General features: G+C 39.2%; 2 protein-coding genes across 2 annotated transcripts in view; one reads left to right on the top strand and one right to left on the bottom strand.

Annotated features, from left to right (window-relative positions):
• The window catches only part of MNDA (myeloid cell nuclear differentiation antigen), a 44,630-nt gene extending 31,096 nt beyond the window's left edge, over window positions 1–13,534 (bottom strand). The window contains exon 1 of the mRNA XM_050758121.1: window positions 13,209–13,534. The gene's annotated coding sequence lies outside the window, so the exon portion shown is untranslated. The remainder of the gene's footprint in view (window positions 1–13,208) is intronic.
• LOC126936358 (olfactory receptor 6N1-like) lies at window positions 3,286–8,316 on the top strand. The gene has a single exon (XM_050759072.1). It carries the CDS (start codon window positions 6,732–6,734, stop codon window positions 7,677–7,679), a length of 948 nt encoding a protein of 315 aa, XP_050615029.1. The 5' UTR covers window positions 3,286–6,731; the 3' UTR covers window positions 7,680–8,316.
• Window positions 13,535–15,066: the final 1,532 nt, after the last annotated feature.

The raw sequence follows: 15,066 nt of genomic DNA, 5'->3' as shown, positions 1-15,066 counted from the left end.
TCTCGCTCTGTCACCCAGGCTGGAGTGCAGTGATGCGATCTCGGCTCACTGCAACCTCCGCTTCCCGGGTTCACGACATTCTCCTGCCTCAGCTTCCCGAGTAGCTGGGACTACAGGATCCCGCCACTCCGCCCGGCTAAATTTTTCTGTATTTTTAGTAGAGACGGGGTTTCACTGTGTTAGCCAGGATGGTCTCGATTTCCTGACCTCGTGGTCAGCCCGCCTCGGCCTCCCAAAGTGATGGGATCACAGGCGCAAGCCACCGCGCCTGGCCTACGTTTACTACATTCTTAATGGCATGATATGAATAATGCACTTAAACCTTCCTTTTTCTTCAGTTTCTTCATCTGCAAAATGAGGGCATCAATAAGAATTTCTCCAGACAATACTTGTGAGGGTTAAATAGTTGTAAACATGTAAAGCATGTAAAATAGTAAACACTATCTACAAGATAGACATTATTGGCTGAATTTTTTCACATCAGTTTCTACAATGGAAATTCATGCCTAGTTTTACAATACCTTACATTTTTTAATGTGGATCAGTAGAATTGGCAGTGGTCCAAATCAGGCATTTACTTTGGACTGAGGTGGCCAAAGTGACCCTGGAGCATCCTATGTATATCTCTGGGCCCTTGTGAAATTTACTCTAGGGCCCTAATATATAGCTTTTGGGACCCTATTTTTCTTCTTTCCCTTTCTGTGTTCCTACATTACAGTGATCTCAACCTGCTTTATTGAGAGGTGGTTGTGTTAGCAAAATCACTGGCAATTGCTTGGCTCACACTAATTGACACTGTCAAGGTTGTATAGTGCAATGAGCCAGGGAAACTTACAATCTACATGGAGACCTAAGTAGTTGTATAACAACTCACGGCAACATATACCTCATGTTGCCTGGCATATTCATCAATTTATGAATAAATAATTGGATGAATGGACTCCTAAGGATTAAATGAGGTTGACAGAGATTAAGCACCTTTCCCGTGACCACACCAGGAGTCATCTTCCTTTCTTAGATTACTTCAGTGCTCCAGGCTTACCTCTCTTTTACTTCACAATCATTTATTTTCTGCAAACTTTTAGGGTCCCTTCTTCTAATCTTCCTTAGGGCAGAGCTTCCCAACAAACATAGGTATCAGGTGTGCTAAGCACCTGATCTCTTTGCCCCTCATCCTTTGAATGACCAAGTGGATCTTGAGAAAATTATAGCCTTTGGTCAGTTTGCATTTGTCAACAAGCAGCCTTTCTGTTTACCTCAGTGTGTCATACAAATATTATTGCTTTAGTTTTTTTTTTTTCTATGATGTTAAAAGAAGTGGGAAATAATCATCAATGTTATGATAGTTAATGCATTAGGTTATGCTATAGATTAAATATTTATGTTCCTATAGCATTCATAGGTTGAAACCTAACCCCAAGGGCTTCTAGGAGGTGAGGCCTTTGGAAGTTGATTAGGTCATGAGGACAGAGCCCCTATGAATGAGATTAGTGCCATTATAAAGGATACCTTAGAGAGTTCCCTCTCTCCTTCTACCATTTGCGGCTGTAACGAGAAGAAAGCCATCTTTGAACTGAGAAGCAGACTCTCAACAGACACGGAATCTGCCAGTGTCTTGATCTCTATTTTCAAGCCTCTAGAACTGTGAAAATAAATTTTTGTTGTTTATAAGTCACCCAATCTGTGGTAGTTTGTTATAGCAGCTCAAACTATGTAAGACGAGGTCTAAGACCCTGTCTAAGGCCCAACTCTTTGGCCTTATCTTTTATGTTGACATCAGTTTTAACACTCTAGAAGGGTAGAAACTATATGCATATGTGTGTGTGTGTGTGTGTGTGTGTATACATATTAAAATCACAAACTCTGCAGAGGCATCAAAGTTAAAGTTTTATCATCTAGGGTGTTCATATGGTTGATCATCCAAGTGAAGCCCAGATAATTTTAAGAATGAAACAGGGCATTATTAACAGTTATTCTGGGTCAAGAAGTACTTAACTAAAACTCTCTTGAGCAAACCAGAATATATCACTGTATTGACATGCATTTTTAAAATTTATGTATTTGTTTCAATAGACAGTATCTCTGACTGGGCATGGTAACTCACACCTGTAATCTGAACACTTTGGAAGGCTGAGATGGGAGGATTGCTTGAGCCCAGGAATTCGAGACCAGCCTGGGCAACATGCTGAAACTCTGTCTCTATCAAAAAAAAAATAAAAAATAAAAAAAAAAAAATTAACTGGGCATGGAGCACATGCCTGTAGTCCCGGGGAGGCTGAGATACGAGGATGGTTTGAACCCAGGAGGAGGAGGTTGCAGGGAGCTGAGATTACGCCATTGCACTCCAGCCTGGGAGATAGACCCAGACCCTGTCTCAAAAAAAAAAAAAAAAAAAGACGATACATATACATTATTAAAAAATCAAAATAATCCATAAAAGGTATATATAGAAGAGTTTAACTTGTAGGCCCATTTGTCCCTTTCTACCCCTTGCCAGCCTCTATCTTCACAATGGAAAACAACTTTTAGTAGTATTTTTTACAGTCTTTCCATTTTTCTTTATGTAAAAACAAGCAAATATAAATATTCTTAGATGCCCTCCGGAGCTCTTGCCATATCACTGAGGAAGGTGCTTCCTCATTTTGGTAAACATCTCTGTGCTTGTTTCACAAATGGGAGATTTAACAAATCTCCACTAAAGTGCTCTTGGGTCACTTCCAGTCTTCTGCTATTACAAAAAGCAGAACTACAGCGAACAACACTGTGCATGCACATCATTTCATGTATGTGTGTATACATATCTGCAGGATAAATTCTTAGAAATATGATTACTGGGTCATAATACAAATAAATGTGTAGTTTACACAGGTTTTGCTTTTTCACCCAACGTATGCTATTTTGTACTGCTATAAGCAATGCATAAAAAGGTCTGCTCCTTGCAGCTTCTCCAACAAAGTATGTTTTTGAACCTCTGGAACCTTGTCAATCTGAAAAGTCAGCAAAGTTGTTTAATTGTAATTTAAAATTGCATTCATCTTATTATGAGTTAGATTGAATGTCTTTTCATATAAGTGCTCCTACTGTTTTATAAATGCCTATCTTGGGGTCTGTTTCCCCCGTTCCAAATTAAGCATTTCAAGGAAAGGAACCGTGTGTTAGGCATCTCATATTTTCCCTAGTATAAGGATGGGAAATAGAGTGTTCAATAAATGTATTTAATGAATAAATAACAGAATCACTGGTATTTCCTCTTCTCACACTTTTTAAGTTGTACTTTAAATCACCTTTTCTAACCTTCAAATCACATTTTTTCTTGGAAAATATTATTACACATGTCTGTCCCTAATATAGAATATGTAGATGAAAAAATTTAAGATCACTTATAAAATTAAAGCAATTATTTACCTATTTCTTTTTAATCATTTGTCATAACATAGGCTTTTTCAAATATTAGCAATCGTATTATGAAATGTTGACACTTTTGAAATTCTCCTTTCTTCACCGAACATTATAACACTCTCAGTTGTCTCTCTTGCTAAATCATGAATTTCTTGATAGAGGCAGAACGCCTCATTCTTTTCTCTAATTTCATGTCTAATACAGCGTAAATGTTAAATGAGTACTTTACAGGAAGAAGATCTCGTGAGAAGAAATTAAACAATTTTCTTAGCTAAGCAAGGCCTATATTTGGAACACTCTCACTTTTATTTTATCCCTTCACGTTACTTATCACTTACAAACCTCTCACTCCTCATTATATACAATGTAACATTTTTAGCACATATTTCTGTATTGATTTTGTTTTGTGTATAATTTTCTTACAAACAGGCACTGATTGCTTTCTGAAGGTGAATACACAGCCATCACTCATTTGCTGCCAAGACAGGATGATACACTACAAAGCATAGCGGAAGTCTGTATCAGAATATGTCTTATAAAACCCATAGATAAAGCTGCAAATTAGGGGTGTTTTAGTATTTGAGACTATGAAAGATAAACTAATTTTGTCAAGTGGCAGCTGCAACCATGCATCCTGCAGAAAGGTCACATGTTTCTGATGAAGTGGAATCTTGGCTTAAGGCAGGAGAAGACCGAATGAGAACTTCTAATTACCCAAGCACCTGGATAGTTTTTCACTCAAGGAGACAGCCTTCCAATCTTGAGGTTACAGTATTTTCTAAAGTAAAACTCTCCAAACAAAATCTCATCCTTTCCTGCTGTTTAAATAATTCCAGCCCTCTCGGGAAATTTTTCACGTTGATATGAGGAGACTCAAGGGTTTCCTCTATATCGATGTGGTCTGTGTGAAAATCTTTTACAGTGAATATTCTGATATCCAATTTAATTTTGCTATTATCTTGTATGATTTTCTTTTTTGCCTCTGATTCCTAAATATCAAACCACATTTGTATCTACAAGTGATGCAAATGTATTCTTCTCCAGTGGATCAGGGCTTCAATCTGTTATTTATATGGCCTCTGCATCCATCCAGTACATGCTCATGTATTGTGTTCAGTTGAGGTCAGAGTCCATGTACTGACCATAAGACTTTTATGAAGATGATACCGATAGTGATGAAAAGGAAAGCGATGATGAAAACATAAATAAACATATGTAAATGCCACATAAAATAATGATATGGTGGTCGCGTAAACAATGATAGCAATACTGGTAATGGTGGTTTAGAACACTGCTCGGCACATAGAGAGCATTTGACAATGATTAAATCAATGAATAAATGATAGGGGAGATAGTGAGGGTAGTGGTCATAGTGATTGTTGTGGAGACGGAGATAGTCAAAGCAGAAGTGATGGCACTGCTGATCTTTCTCATATTGTGGTAGGGTTAATAATGGAAAAATACCTTTGCAGGGACATGGTTGGAGCTGAAGGCCATTATCCTCAGCAAATTAACACAGGAACAGAAAACCAAATACCTCATGTTCTCAATTATAAGTGGGAGCTAAATGTTGAGAACACATGGACACATAGAGGAGAACAACACGCACTGGGGCCTATTGGAGGGTGGAGAGTGGGAAGAGGGAGAGGATCAGAAAAAGTGACTAATGGGTAGGAGGCTTAATACCTGGGTGATAAAATAATCTGTACAATGAACCCCTGTGACATAGGTTTACCTATGTAACAAATCTGCACATGTACCGCACATGTGTTAAACCTGCATATGTACCACACGTGTATTAAAATGAAACTATTACACATTAGTAGAAAAATGAGGAACAAACAGATTATTTACTCCTTTCTGGTCATTTCGCTGATCTTACTAGAAGGGAGTAGAGATGAAACTGATTGGGAAGTCTTTTCGCAAAGTAATTTTTAAGAAGATTAAACTCGTTTTTAGAGTGATCAAGGTGTTGTTCTCCATGTATGCACAAGGATATATGAGTTGGATTTGTTCTCTTTTTATAAAAGGCTACATGGGACTTGCAAAACTTCTAGTGGCCCAGAGGAGGTAATGCACCTGGGATTAAACGCTAAAGTCCACAGTGAGGGTTGCAGAATTGAGAAAAGTCATTTGAGACATGGAGCTGCTCTGCTGCACTTCCTTTTGCACAACTTCTTGCCCCAGAGAAGTCCTTATTGAAAGCTTTACACACTTAGCAACTCCAGGGAACATGTAGCAAGGAGTCCCTGGGAGGCCCGCATTTCCAGGAACATGAAATATAAGTAGGGGAGTGTCTTGGGGTAGAAAGGATGCCGAGGAGAATGCTATAGTCCTAATGTCATCAAAACCATCAGGTAATGGGCAGGAGTGGTGCCGAAAAGATGAGAGTAGCCAAAGAAGACAGCTAGATGAAGGCTTTGAATGAGGCTTATTAGGGTATGGGAGGAAAACTCAAGTGACATAGGTGTTGATTCCCCTCAAAACCCACCACCATTTCCCAATTTAGGGAAACATACATTATCTGTGTCGTAAGAGTCTTGGGAAACAAATACTTGTTTTTTTTTGAAGAGGAAGCTGAGGTTAAGTAAAAAGTTGCTCAACCTAATGTCTAGTGGCAACCAAATTGCTGACTTTAGAGTAGGGTTTTCCTATTATACCATAGGACTTCTGGCTTCTTGGCTTCTTGGCTTCTTCTTGACTTCATGGTTTTCCTTTTTGAGAATTCCTAGCACACATCCTTTGGGGATGAATTTTTCACCCAGCGCAGTGTATCCGCTGGGTGAATTATCATTAGGCACTACGGGCCTAGGATATTACAGTTTTTGGAGATTCTGCATTTCTTTTATTTTCCATTTTTTCTTCTTCTAGTTCTTACCAGGAGAGGCTAAACACTTCAGAGGGGCTTCCTGAAAGAAGCTTCAACAGTCACTTTAGGGAGATGACTTTTCTTCCTTCTCCACAGTCCAATATTGTTGGTTATTTTCTCATTGGGAACTATCGAGGGATAGCAGTAGGAATTTTCTAGCTCTCCTATTATTGGATGGTGGAGTAGGGGAGAAAATCACTGAGTCACTGGAGCACAATATTATAACATAGAAAGGGATTAAACTGGGATCAGGAGCCTTGGTTTCTAGTCCCAGCCCTGCTACCAACAGACTATGATATGGGACCAACCATTTCTGCTTTTGGGGCTTCAGTTCCTCTAGTGCAAAGTGAGGAACATTGATTAGATAATGTCTCAAGTTCCTTTTAAGTGCTCAGATTTTACGAATAGAGGAAGAAGCTTGAAGTAATTTATATTCTATCTTTGTCACTTGTTCCTAGGACTCATGGATCATGTCAATCATAACTGGACCCAGAGTTTTATCCTTGCTGGTTTCACTACCACTGGGACCCTACAACCTCTTGCCTTCTTGGGGACCTTATGCATCTATCTCCTCTCTCTTGCAGGAAACATTCTCATCATTGTCCTGGTACAGTTAGATTCTGGACTGTTCACCCCCATGTACTTCTTTATCAGTGTCCTCTCCTTTGTAGAGGTGTGGTATGTCAGCACCACAGTGCCCACACTGCTGCATACCTTGCTCCACGGGTGTTCACCCATCTCATCAGCTGTATGCTTTATTCAGCTGTATGTCTTTCACTCCTTAGGGATGACTGAGTGCTACTTGTTGGGTGTCATGGCACTGGATCGCTACCTTGCTATCTGCTTCCCACTCCACTACCATGCACTCATGAGCAGACAGGTACAGTTACGACTAGCCGGGGCCACTTGGGTGGCTGGCTTCTCAGCTGCACTTGTGCCAGCCACCCTCACTGCCACTCTGCCCTTCTGCTTGAAAGAGGTGGCCCATTACTTTTGTGACTTGGCACCGCTAATGCGGTTGGCATGTGTGGACACAAGCTGGCATACTAGGGCCCATGGCGCAGTGATTGGTGTGGCCACTGGTTGCAACTTTGTGCTCATTTTGGGACTCTATGGAGGTATCCTGAATGCTGTGCTGAAGCTACCCTCAGCTGCCAGTCGTGCCAAGGCCTTCTCTACCTGTTCCTCCCACATGACTGTGGTGGCACTATTCTATGCTTCTGCCTTCACGGTCTACGTGGGCTCACCTGGGAGTCGATCCGAGGGCACAGACAAGCTTATTGCCTTGGTGTATGCCCTTGTTACCCCTTTCCTCAATCCTATCATCTACAGCCTTCGCAACAAGGAGGTGAAGGAGGCTTTAAGGAGAGTCATTGACAGGATCAGAATTATTTTAAGGGAACCTCAATGATCTAATTTGTCATAGCCCAGCTTGTTGGTGATTGTGAGAATCAGCTGGTTGGCTTGTCAGTCAAGTAGTCAGAGTCTAAGAAAACACCAGTAAAGAAATGAAAAAGATCAGTAGTCAAACATGCTGCACACCCCCGTGCCTGAACTGGTCAAAGTTAGAAGATGTAAAGAGAAAGGGGTTATGGTCTCTGATTACCCCATTCTAATGGGAAAGAAAAGCAACAAAGGGAGAAAAAATAGCGATGCAGAACAAGTGGTTAAGCTGTATTTATGGCTTAGAGAGACAGTGCAATATAGAAAGAGAGAAGACAAATTAAAGCTAGGAGTGGTAGGTTTAGTCAAGATTCCCGGAGAAAGGTTAAGAAGGTGGAAAACTAGGTTGGCAAAAAGGAGTCTAAAATTTTAGCTTGTATAAAGTTGCAGATGTAGATCAGCGAGTCATGAGCAGAATGCTTATCAATTTGTGGCATCCAGTGATTCTGGGTTATTATGTGACCAAATGTAGCTTGATGGAGAAAAAACCTGAAGTTCTGATCACACTTCTTTTCTCTCCAACTCCTCTATTGCTTCCTCTGCTGAGCAGAGTCATCTCCCATTCCTTGATGGTGTCTGAACTGGGGGCCAAGTACCTGATAGAGTATGATCAGATAAATTAGTGAGAAAATAGGACTAGATCTTGGCAGAGACTAAGTATGGCCTAATCTTGAATACTTTCCATTTTCCTTATTCTTACAGACCTTACTGCTTTATTTTATGTATGTCTGTATATGCCAGAAATAGTTACAGCTGCCTTCATGTTTTTAAAATTTTAATATTTTTAATATCCCTCTGAGGAAGGAAGAACATCCCAATATTTATGTAATAAAATTATAAAGGTTATTGAACTTGTAGTAAGGAGAGACAGATTCAACCCTAAATCCACTTCAGCTGACTGAGTGACCCTCCTCAGCCTCATTCTCTCTGTCTGTAAAATGAAAGACTGGCAATGAATGAGTGTTCTCATTCCTCTCAGCTTAGGGAGTTTTGATTCTATGCTTATTACACTTGTTTTGTTTTGTTTTGTTTTGTTTGTTTTTTAAGATGAAGTCTTGCTCTTGTCCCCCAGGCTGGAGTGCAATGGTGTGATCTCAGCTCACTGCAACCTCTACCTCTCAGGTTCAAGCCATTCTTCTGCCTCAGCCTCCTGAGTAGCTGGGACTACAGGCGCCTATAGCACTTCTTAAGGAAAGCAGGACCTGAACTAGGTCCAGATGTGTAAGATCTGAATTTGCAGAGCAGAGATGGAAAGGTGTTGGTACAAATTCAGGTGTTGCCATTTTTGCCTCTATGATTCTGGGCAAAAAACACAAGCTCTCTCTAACGCCAGATTTGTTTTCCTTTTAAAAAAAAACTACATCACAGTGTTCTAAAGTTAAATAACACATAGTAAGTATTTCATAAGCAAGTTAGTCTGAGCATCCCAGAATCAGGACAGTATAGTGGTTATAGCATGGACTTTGAAGCTTCTCTGCCTGTGTTCAAACGTCAGTTCTACCATTTATTTGCTGTGTGATCATATGCAATACACTTAAATTCCCTCCACCTCAGTCCCCTTATATGCAAAATGGGAACAATAAAAGAACGTTAAGCATATAAATATTAATCGTTGTTACTTCAAAGTTTTCCACATAAATGTCTTCAGTGGGAATTTATTTCTTTGATAATGCTTAGTTTTATACCTATCTCACATTGTTATTACAATAGACTTGGTAACTCTCCAAATGAGGCATCTTCTTTTGATCTAAGGGTCTAAATTTATCTTTCCATAAACTGAGGAGTAGTTCCTGCTTTCAAGACGTCTATGCTGTTTCCCCAAATACAAGGTGCAAAACTCTATTCTGCTGATGGGCTGAGTCTACTACCTTTGGGCTCCTTTTCTTCCTCTCCTTCTGCACCTCACTTCACTCAGACTGCTCTTTTTGCAGGAACTATTATGGGCCCAACAGAAACTCTTTTTTCCCTGTGGTGGCAGCACTAGAGGATGGCTCAAATTGAAATGGCTTAGATCACATTAATTAATAGGTCATTATAGTAATAATAATTACTAAAACTGTTATAACAATTATTATTAATTACTAATATCTGTGGGGTGCATACTGTGCAGTGAACATGGGGACTTACTATCCTGTAGTGAAGACATAAGTAGTCATCTAACAACTCAAAGTAGCTTATATCTCACTACTAATTTGTACTACAATGCATGGTATCCACTCATATTTGAACAAATGAATGAATGAATAAACAAACTCTTAAAAGTCAAATGGGTGTGATAGAGATTGAGTTCCCCTCCTGAAACTCCACCAGAAGGTATATTTTTTTAAGATCCATTTACAGCTGCAAACTCCCCTTGCCTTTCATTCTACACTCTTCTTTTTTTCTCTTGACACCTCCTTAGGTATTTCCTTTAGAATATAAAGTTCAGGTCATCTTTAGAACAGAGCTTCTCAACAGGTATAATTAACAGATGTGGTGAGTTACTGAGTCCCTGCCCCTAACACACACACTATGAATGGTCAGATAGGACCTAAGGGAATTGAAGTCCTTGGACTGGTTGCCTCACGCAGTAAGTGTTCACCTTAGTGTGCCCTACAGATACCATCACTTTTATAAGCACTATGATATGAAAATAAAAGTTTGAGAAGTAGTGCCTTAGTGTGACATGTTGGGGTAAACGCCCAAGATAAGGTCCAACTTGTGGCCACTTCTCCCATGGTGACAATTGGATACTGACTCTAGCAAGATAGACAGTAAGAAGCAGTCAGGTCTAAAAGGCAGCATAATCAGACCATTCACTTGGTACTAGCACCAAGACTGACATACTGTCTCATAGGACATTCAGACTCAAGTACATCAGAGAACAAAATGAAATGCTTTCAATGTACCTGGGGAAGACAGATATAAACCACAGTTGTACTGGGCAGACAAGGGCATGTGATCTTGATATATCACTTCATTTACATAGTTGTTTTAAAAGTTTATTTGCTTCAATAAATAATATCTCTAAAAGGTTCAAAAGTTCATCTTATGTGTGAAGTTGACATTTTTTTCTTATGTGTTTATATTTTTAAAAAATAATCAGGTGATTTGAGGATCTGTCTCCTCCCACTCTATATAATAATTATCTTAAGGGAAGCAACAGTGTTATATGCATCCCATTTTCTCCAGTTCCTAGAATAAAGTCTGGGGCATAAAAACCGTTTCAAAAATGTATTAAATAAATAGATAAATGAATTATTGTGAATTCCCCTATTTCTCACATTATGTTAGTTGCATTTCATATCATTTTTTCCTAACATTTAAAGCACGTTTTAAAAATAATGTATTACATATAAATGTAGGACTTTAAATGTTTAGGTAAATAAAAATTTAAATTACTTATAATCCCATTACTTCAAAAATTATTTCTCTATTTATTTCTAAATTCTAATAAGCATATGCTGTTTTTCCAAATAGTGGCAATGGTGCTATGAAAATTTGAACATGTTGAATACTACTTTTTTCACTTAAGCTTTTAACAAATAATTTTAGATCTCATCTTTCTCCTCAAATAATGAATTGCTTGATGAAGGTATCAGTGTAACCACAGAACCAGTTCAATCTGGTTTAACTTTGTCAGTAACAAAATACAACAAAATAATGACTTGTTTTTTAGTTGCAATGGACCCTCAGGTTGCAAGTAACCCAAACATGCCCAGATGAACCAAGTGTGCCAGATTTGTGACCCTAGAGCCAACCAGAATAAAAAGGTAAACCACATGCGGAACCTAAGTATTCAGACCAACGAATGGTGATCAAATTAAAAAGGAAATGATAACCTGTTGTGTTGCAGTACAGTTATAAAAGTCAAGGACCTGGCAAAACTTCTTTTCAGGAACCAATCAGGTAACGCTTTGTTGCATCCTCCTATCTCCTTCTTACTTGCTCTCTGCCTATAAAACCTGTCTCCAGACCTTAGTTCGGGGAGACAGATTGAACATTGCCTCCTGCCTCCCTGCTGGTCAACCTTGAAATAAGGCTTTTCCGTTCTTAAAAGCTGGTGTCACAGTATTGACTTCTTAGCTCATGGGACGGTGAGTCCACTGCACAGTAATATCAGAACTTGTCATTTTCTCTCACTCTATTTCTGATACAGAATAAATGCCAAGTAAGCACTCTTTATTGACAAGTAGTGGCATAAAAGAGAAGAAACAATGCCCTTGACTAGGCTAGAACTAAACTTGGAAGCCTGGATCATTTAGTACACATATCTACACTAACTGATTCTAGATAATGTTTACAATTCTTATGCTCAGGTATTTGTCATGTTGATAGCCTTCTGAGGGATCATGCATGGGCATTATAATTTACTCAGTCAATACCAAGTCATACAAATATACAATTAGACAATACAAATGATGCAGAAAGTCTGTCTCAGAGTCTGGCTCACAAGAGGAAAAGAGGAATGTAGGAACACCAATGTGATGTGATATGTAGAGGAATAAAAATGAGTATTAAAGTGGCCACTTTGAGTACAGCACAATTATTCATTTGAAGGATTGGGATAGATGGCTAATCTACATGTACCCATGAAATGAAAATAAAAACAAAAGGTCTACTGGTGCTTGAGACTGTGGGAGATGCAGTAATTTAGTCAAGGATAGTTTCAACTATCCATCTTTGAGAAAAGTTAGGTATTTCAGAGTAAGTGGGACATAAGCTAAATGCTGATTAAGGTGGAATGAGACCATCATATTGTCCAAATATTTGAGAGACTCTTCCAATCCCAAAGTCACATTAGTACCTGAGAAACAAATATTTTCCTTTCCTTTGGCTCAAAAACTTTCCATCTCCTACAGGAAAGCTTTTCTAATTTGATCTCAGAATACTTAGTGTTTGTCTTCCATTTAATGTGATCTACTTGTTAATCTTTTTATGGTTACCTCCTTATCTTAAATTTAATATAGCAACTGCTCTTTCCACCTCTGATTCTGAAAAATAAAAGTACATTTGGGCCTATGAATGATTCAAATACGTTACTTCTGATAGATAAATGCTGTAATTCCATTATTTATCTGGACTCCATATCCATCAAAGTATATGCCCACAGAGAACACACAGCTGAGATAAGAGCTCAGATGTCAAAATTAGGATGTTTAATGAACATATTGAGGGTATGGATGTAAACAAAAGTAATAATGAAAAAGATTAGTCTCATGAAGACGCCTGGGTAATAATAACAGTGGTGATAATGTAAGTAATAGTAACAATACTGGTGATGGAGACTTAGACAAGTGTATTAGATATTCAACAATCAATGATTTGGAACAATGGCTAAAGATATCTGACATGGCAAAGGGAGAGACAGTGGTGACAGTAACAAAGGTAGAGATGGTCGGCACAAAAGTGATAGTGGTGCCTGTGTTGACTGTGATAATATGGTGATGTGGTGAGGTTAGTAAGGATGGATGAGAAATCTCCTTGCAAAGAAAACTTTTAAAAAGATGAAACTCACCTCTGGGGTGCTAAAGATGTTATTCTTCATGTATTCAAGTTGGATTGTCTCTGCTCATAAAAAGCTATGATGGGGAGGCCAAGGCAGGTGGATCAAGAGGTCAGGAGAGCGAGACCATCCTGGCTCACACGGTGAAACCCCATCTCTATTAAAAAATACAAAAAATTAGCTGGGTGTGGTGGCACATGCCTGTAGCCCCATCTACTTGGGAGGCTGAGGCAGGAGAATCGCTTGAACCTGGGAAGCAGAGATTGCAGTGAGCCGAGATCGTGCCACTGCACTCCAGCCTGGGCAACAGAGCAAGATTCCGTTTCCAAAAAACAACAAAACAAAACAAAACAAAAAAATCTATGAAGGACTTGCAGAACTTCTAGTGTCCCAAAAGAGGAAGTGTCCCTGGGATTGGATTCTAGAGCCAGTGAGGGTTGCAGAAAAGCCATTTGAAAGAGAGTTGGGCTGCTTTACTTCTCTGTGTCCAACTTCCTACCCCAGAGGAGCACTTACAAAAAACATTACACACTTAGCAACTCCAGAGAACATATAGCAAGGAGCCCCTGGGAGGCCGGCATTTCCAGGAACACGAAATATAAGTAGGGGAGTGTCTCGGGGTAAAAAAAAAGATGGAGAGGAGGATGTTGCAAGTTCTAATGTCATCAAAACCATCAGGTAATGGGCAAGGGTGGTACAGAAAAGATGAGAGTATCTAAAAAAGAGAACCAGGTAAAGGCTTTGATCTTTCCTGGATAAGGCCTAATAGAATATGGAAAGAAAACTCCCGGGACATTGATATAGACCACCCACCTCTACATCCATCCTAGAAACATTTTTCAATGGCTTTAGAATCCATAGACTAACAGGGTGGTGAGGGGCTTTATACAACATTTATTTAGAGAAGGGGAAGTTGAAGTAAAGAAAGGAGAAATGGTTAAGCCCAATGTTCATTTTCAGTTAGTGGCAAAACAAGTTTACAAAGTCAATTTAGAAATAGAATGCTTTTTGTGTTGTGCTACAGCCCTTCTAGACCAAGAATATAGGGGCCTTACCTTATCAATTCCTCTCTCTCCTCATTCCCTTTGAGAATTCCCGATGCCTGTCTCCCTTAGGAATCCTTCTTTAAAATGCACTTTGTCTGTTCATTGATTCTTCATGTAGCCCTGCAGTTCTGAGCTTTGAGAGATGGGACATTTCTTTAGGGACTAGATGGAAATTTTTCTCTCTCCTGTTTTCTGGCAGGGTGTGTGGGGAAAAAATTCTGGCACTTACGATTTTGTTTTAAGGAGCCAACACACTCTCTCTCTCCCCACCCCTACCTTTTTCTCTTCTTCACATACATACACACACAGACGGACACACACACACACACACACACACACCAGTATGTGCAGCAACATACTAACACCAAAAAGACAGACTTTTTTTTCATTTTGTTCTATGTATTTTTGTAGTGATGGGAGGTCATGAAAAGTGGTGGGAAGGAGTGCATGGATTGGTGAGAAGTGAATGAGCAAAACAAAAGAAAGTCTCACAGAAGTGTAGAAGTGTATTGTGACCTCTCCTCATGCCTCAGACTTTGGAATGCTAACTGGGCACCCAGTTGGTACTTCTCTGAAGGTTCTCTTAAGACCAGGTGTGGAACTGTAGGATCCTACTAGGAGATTCCCTGTCTGAGGACAACATAGCCATAGCTTATTGAAGATACAAAAAGAAAACTTATTTTTGAAATACAAACTCTCTGGGCAACTTTTAAAATTTCTTTTTAGTGATAGTGTAAGTTTTGGGTTTCCTGTTTTTGAAAAACAATGTCGAAATGCTTTCTTTCCAAATGCAGGGATGACTTGGCATTTATTTTAGCTTATTT

This window comes from Macaca thibetana, chromosome 1 (assembly GCF_024542745.1).
Source record: "Macaca thibetana thibetana isolate TM-01 chromosome 1, ASM2454274v1, whole genome shotgun sequence".
Taxonomy (NCBI): domain Eukaryota; kingdom Metazoa; phylum Chordata; class Mammalia; order Primates; family Cercopithecidae; genus Macaca; species Macaca thibetana.
This window is presented reverse-complemented; position numbering and strand designations above follow the sequence as displayed.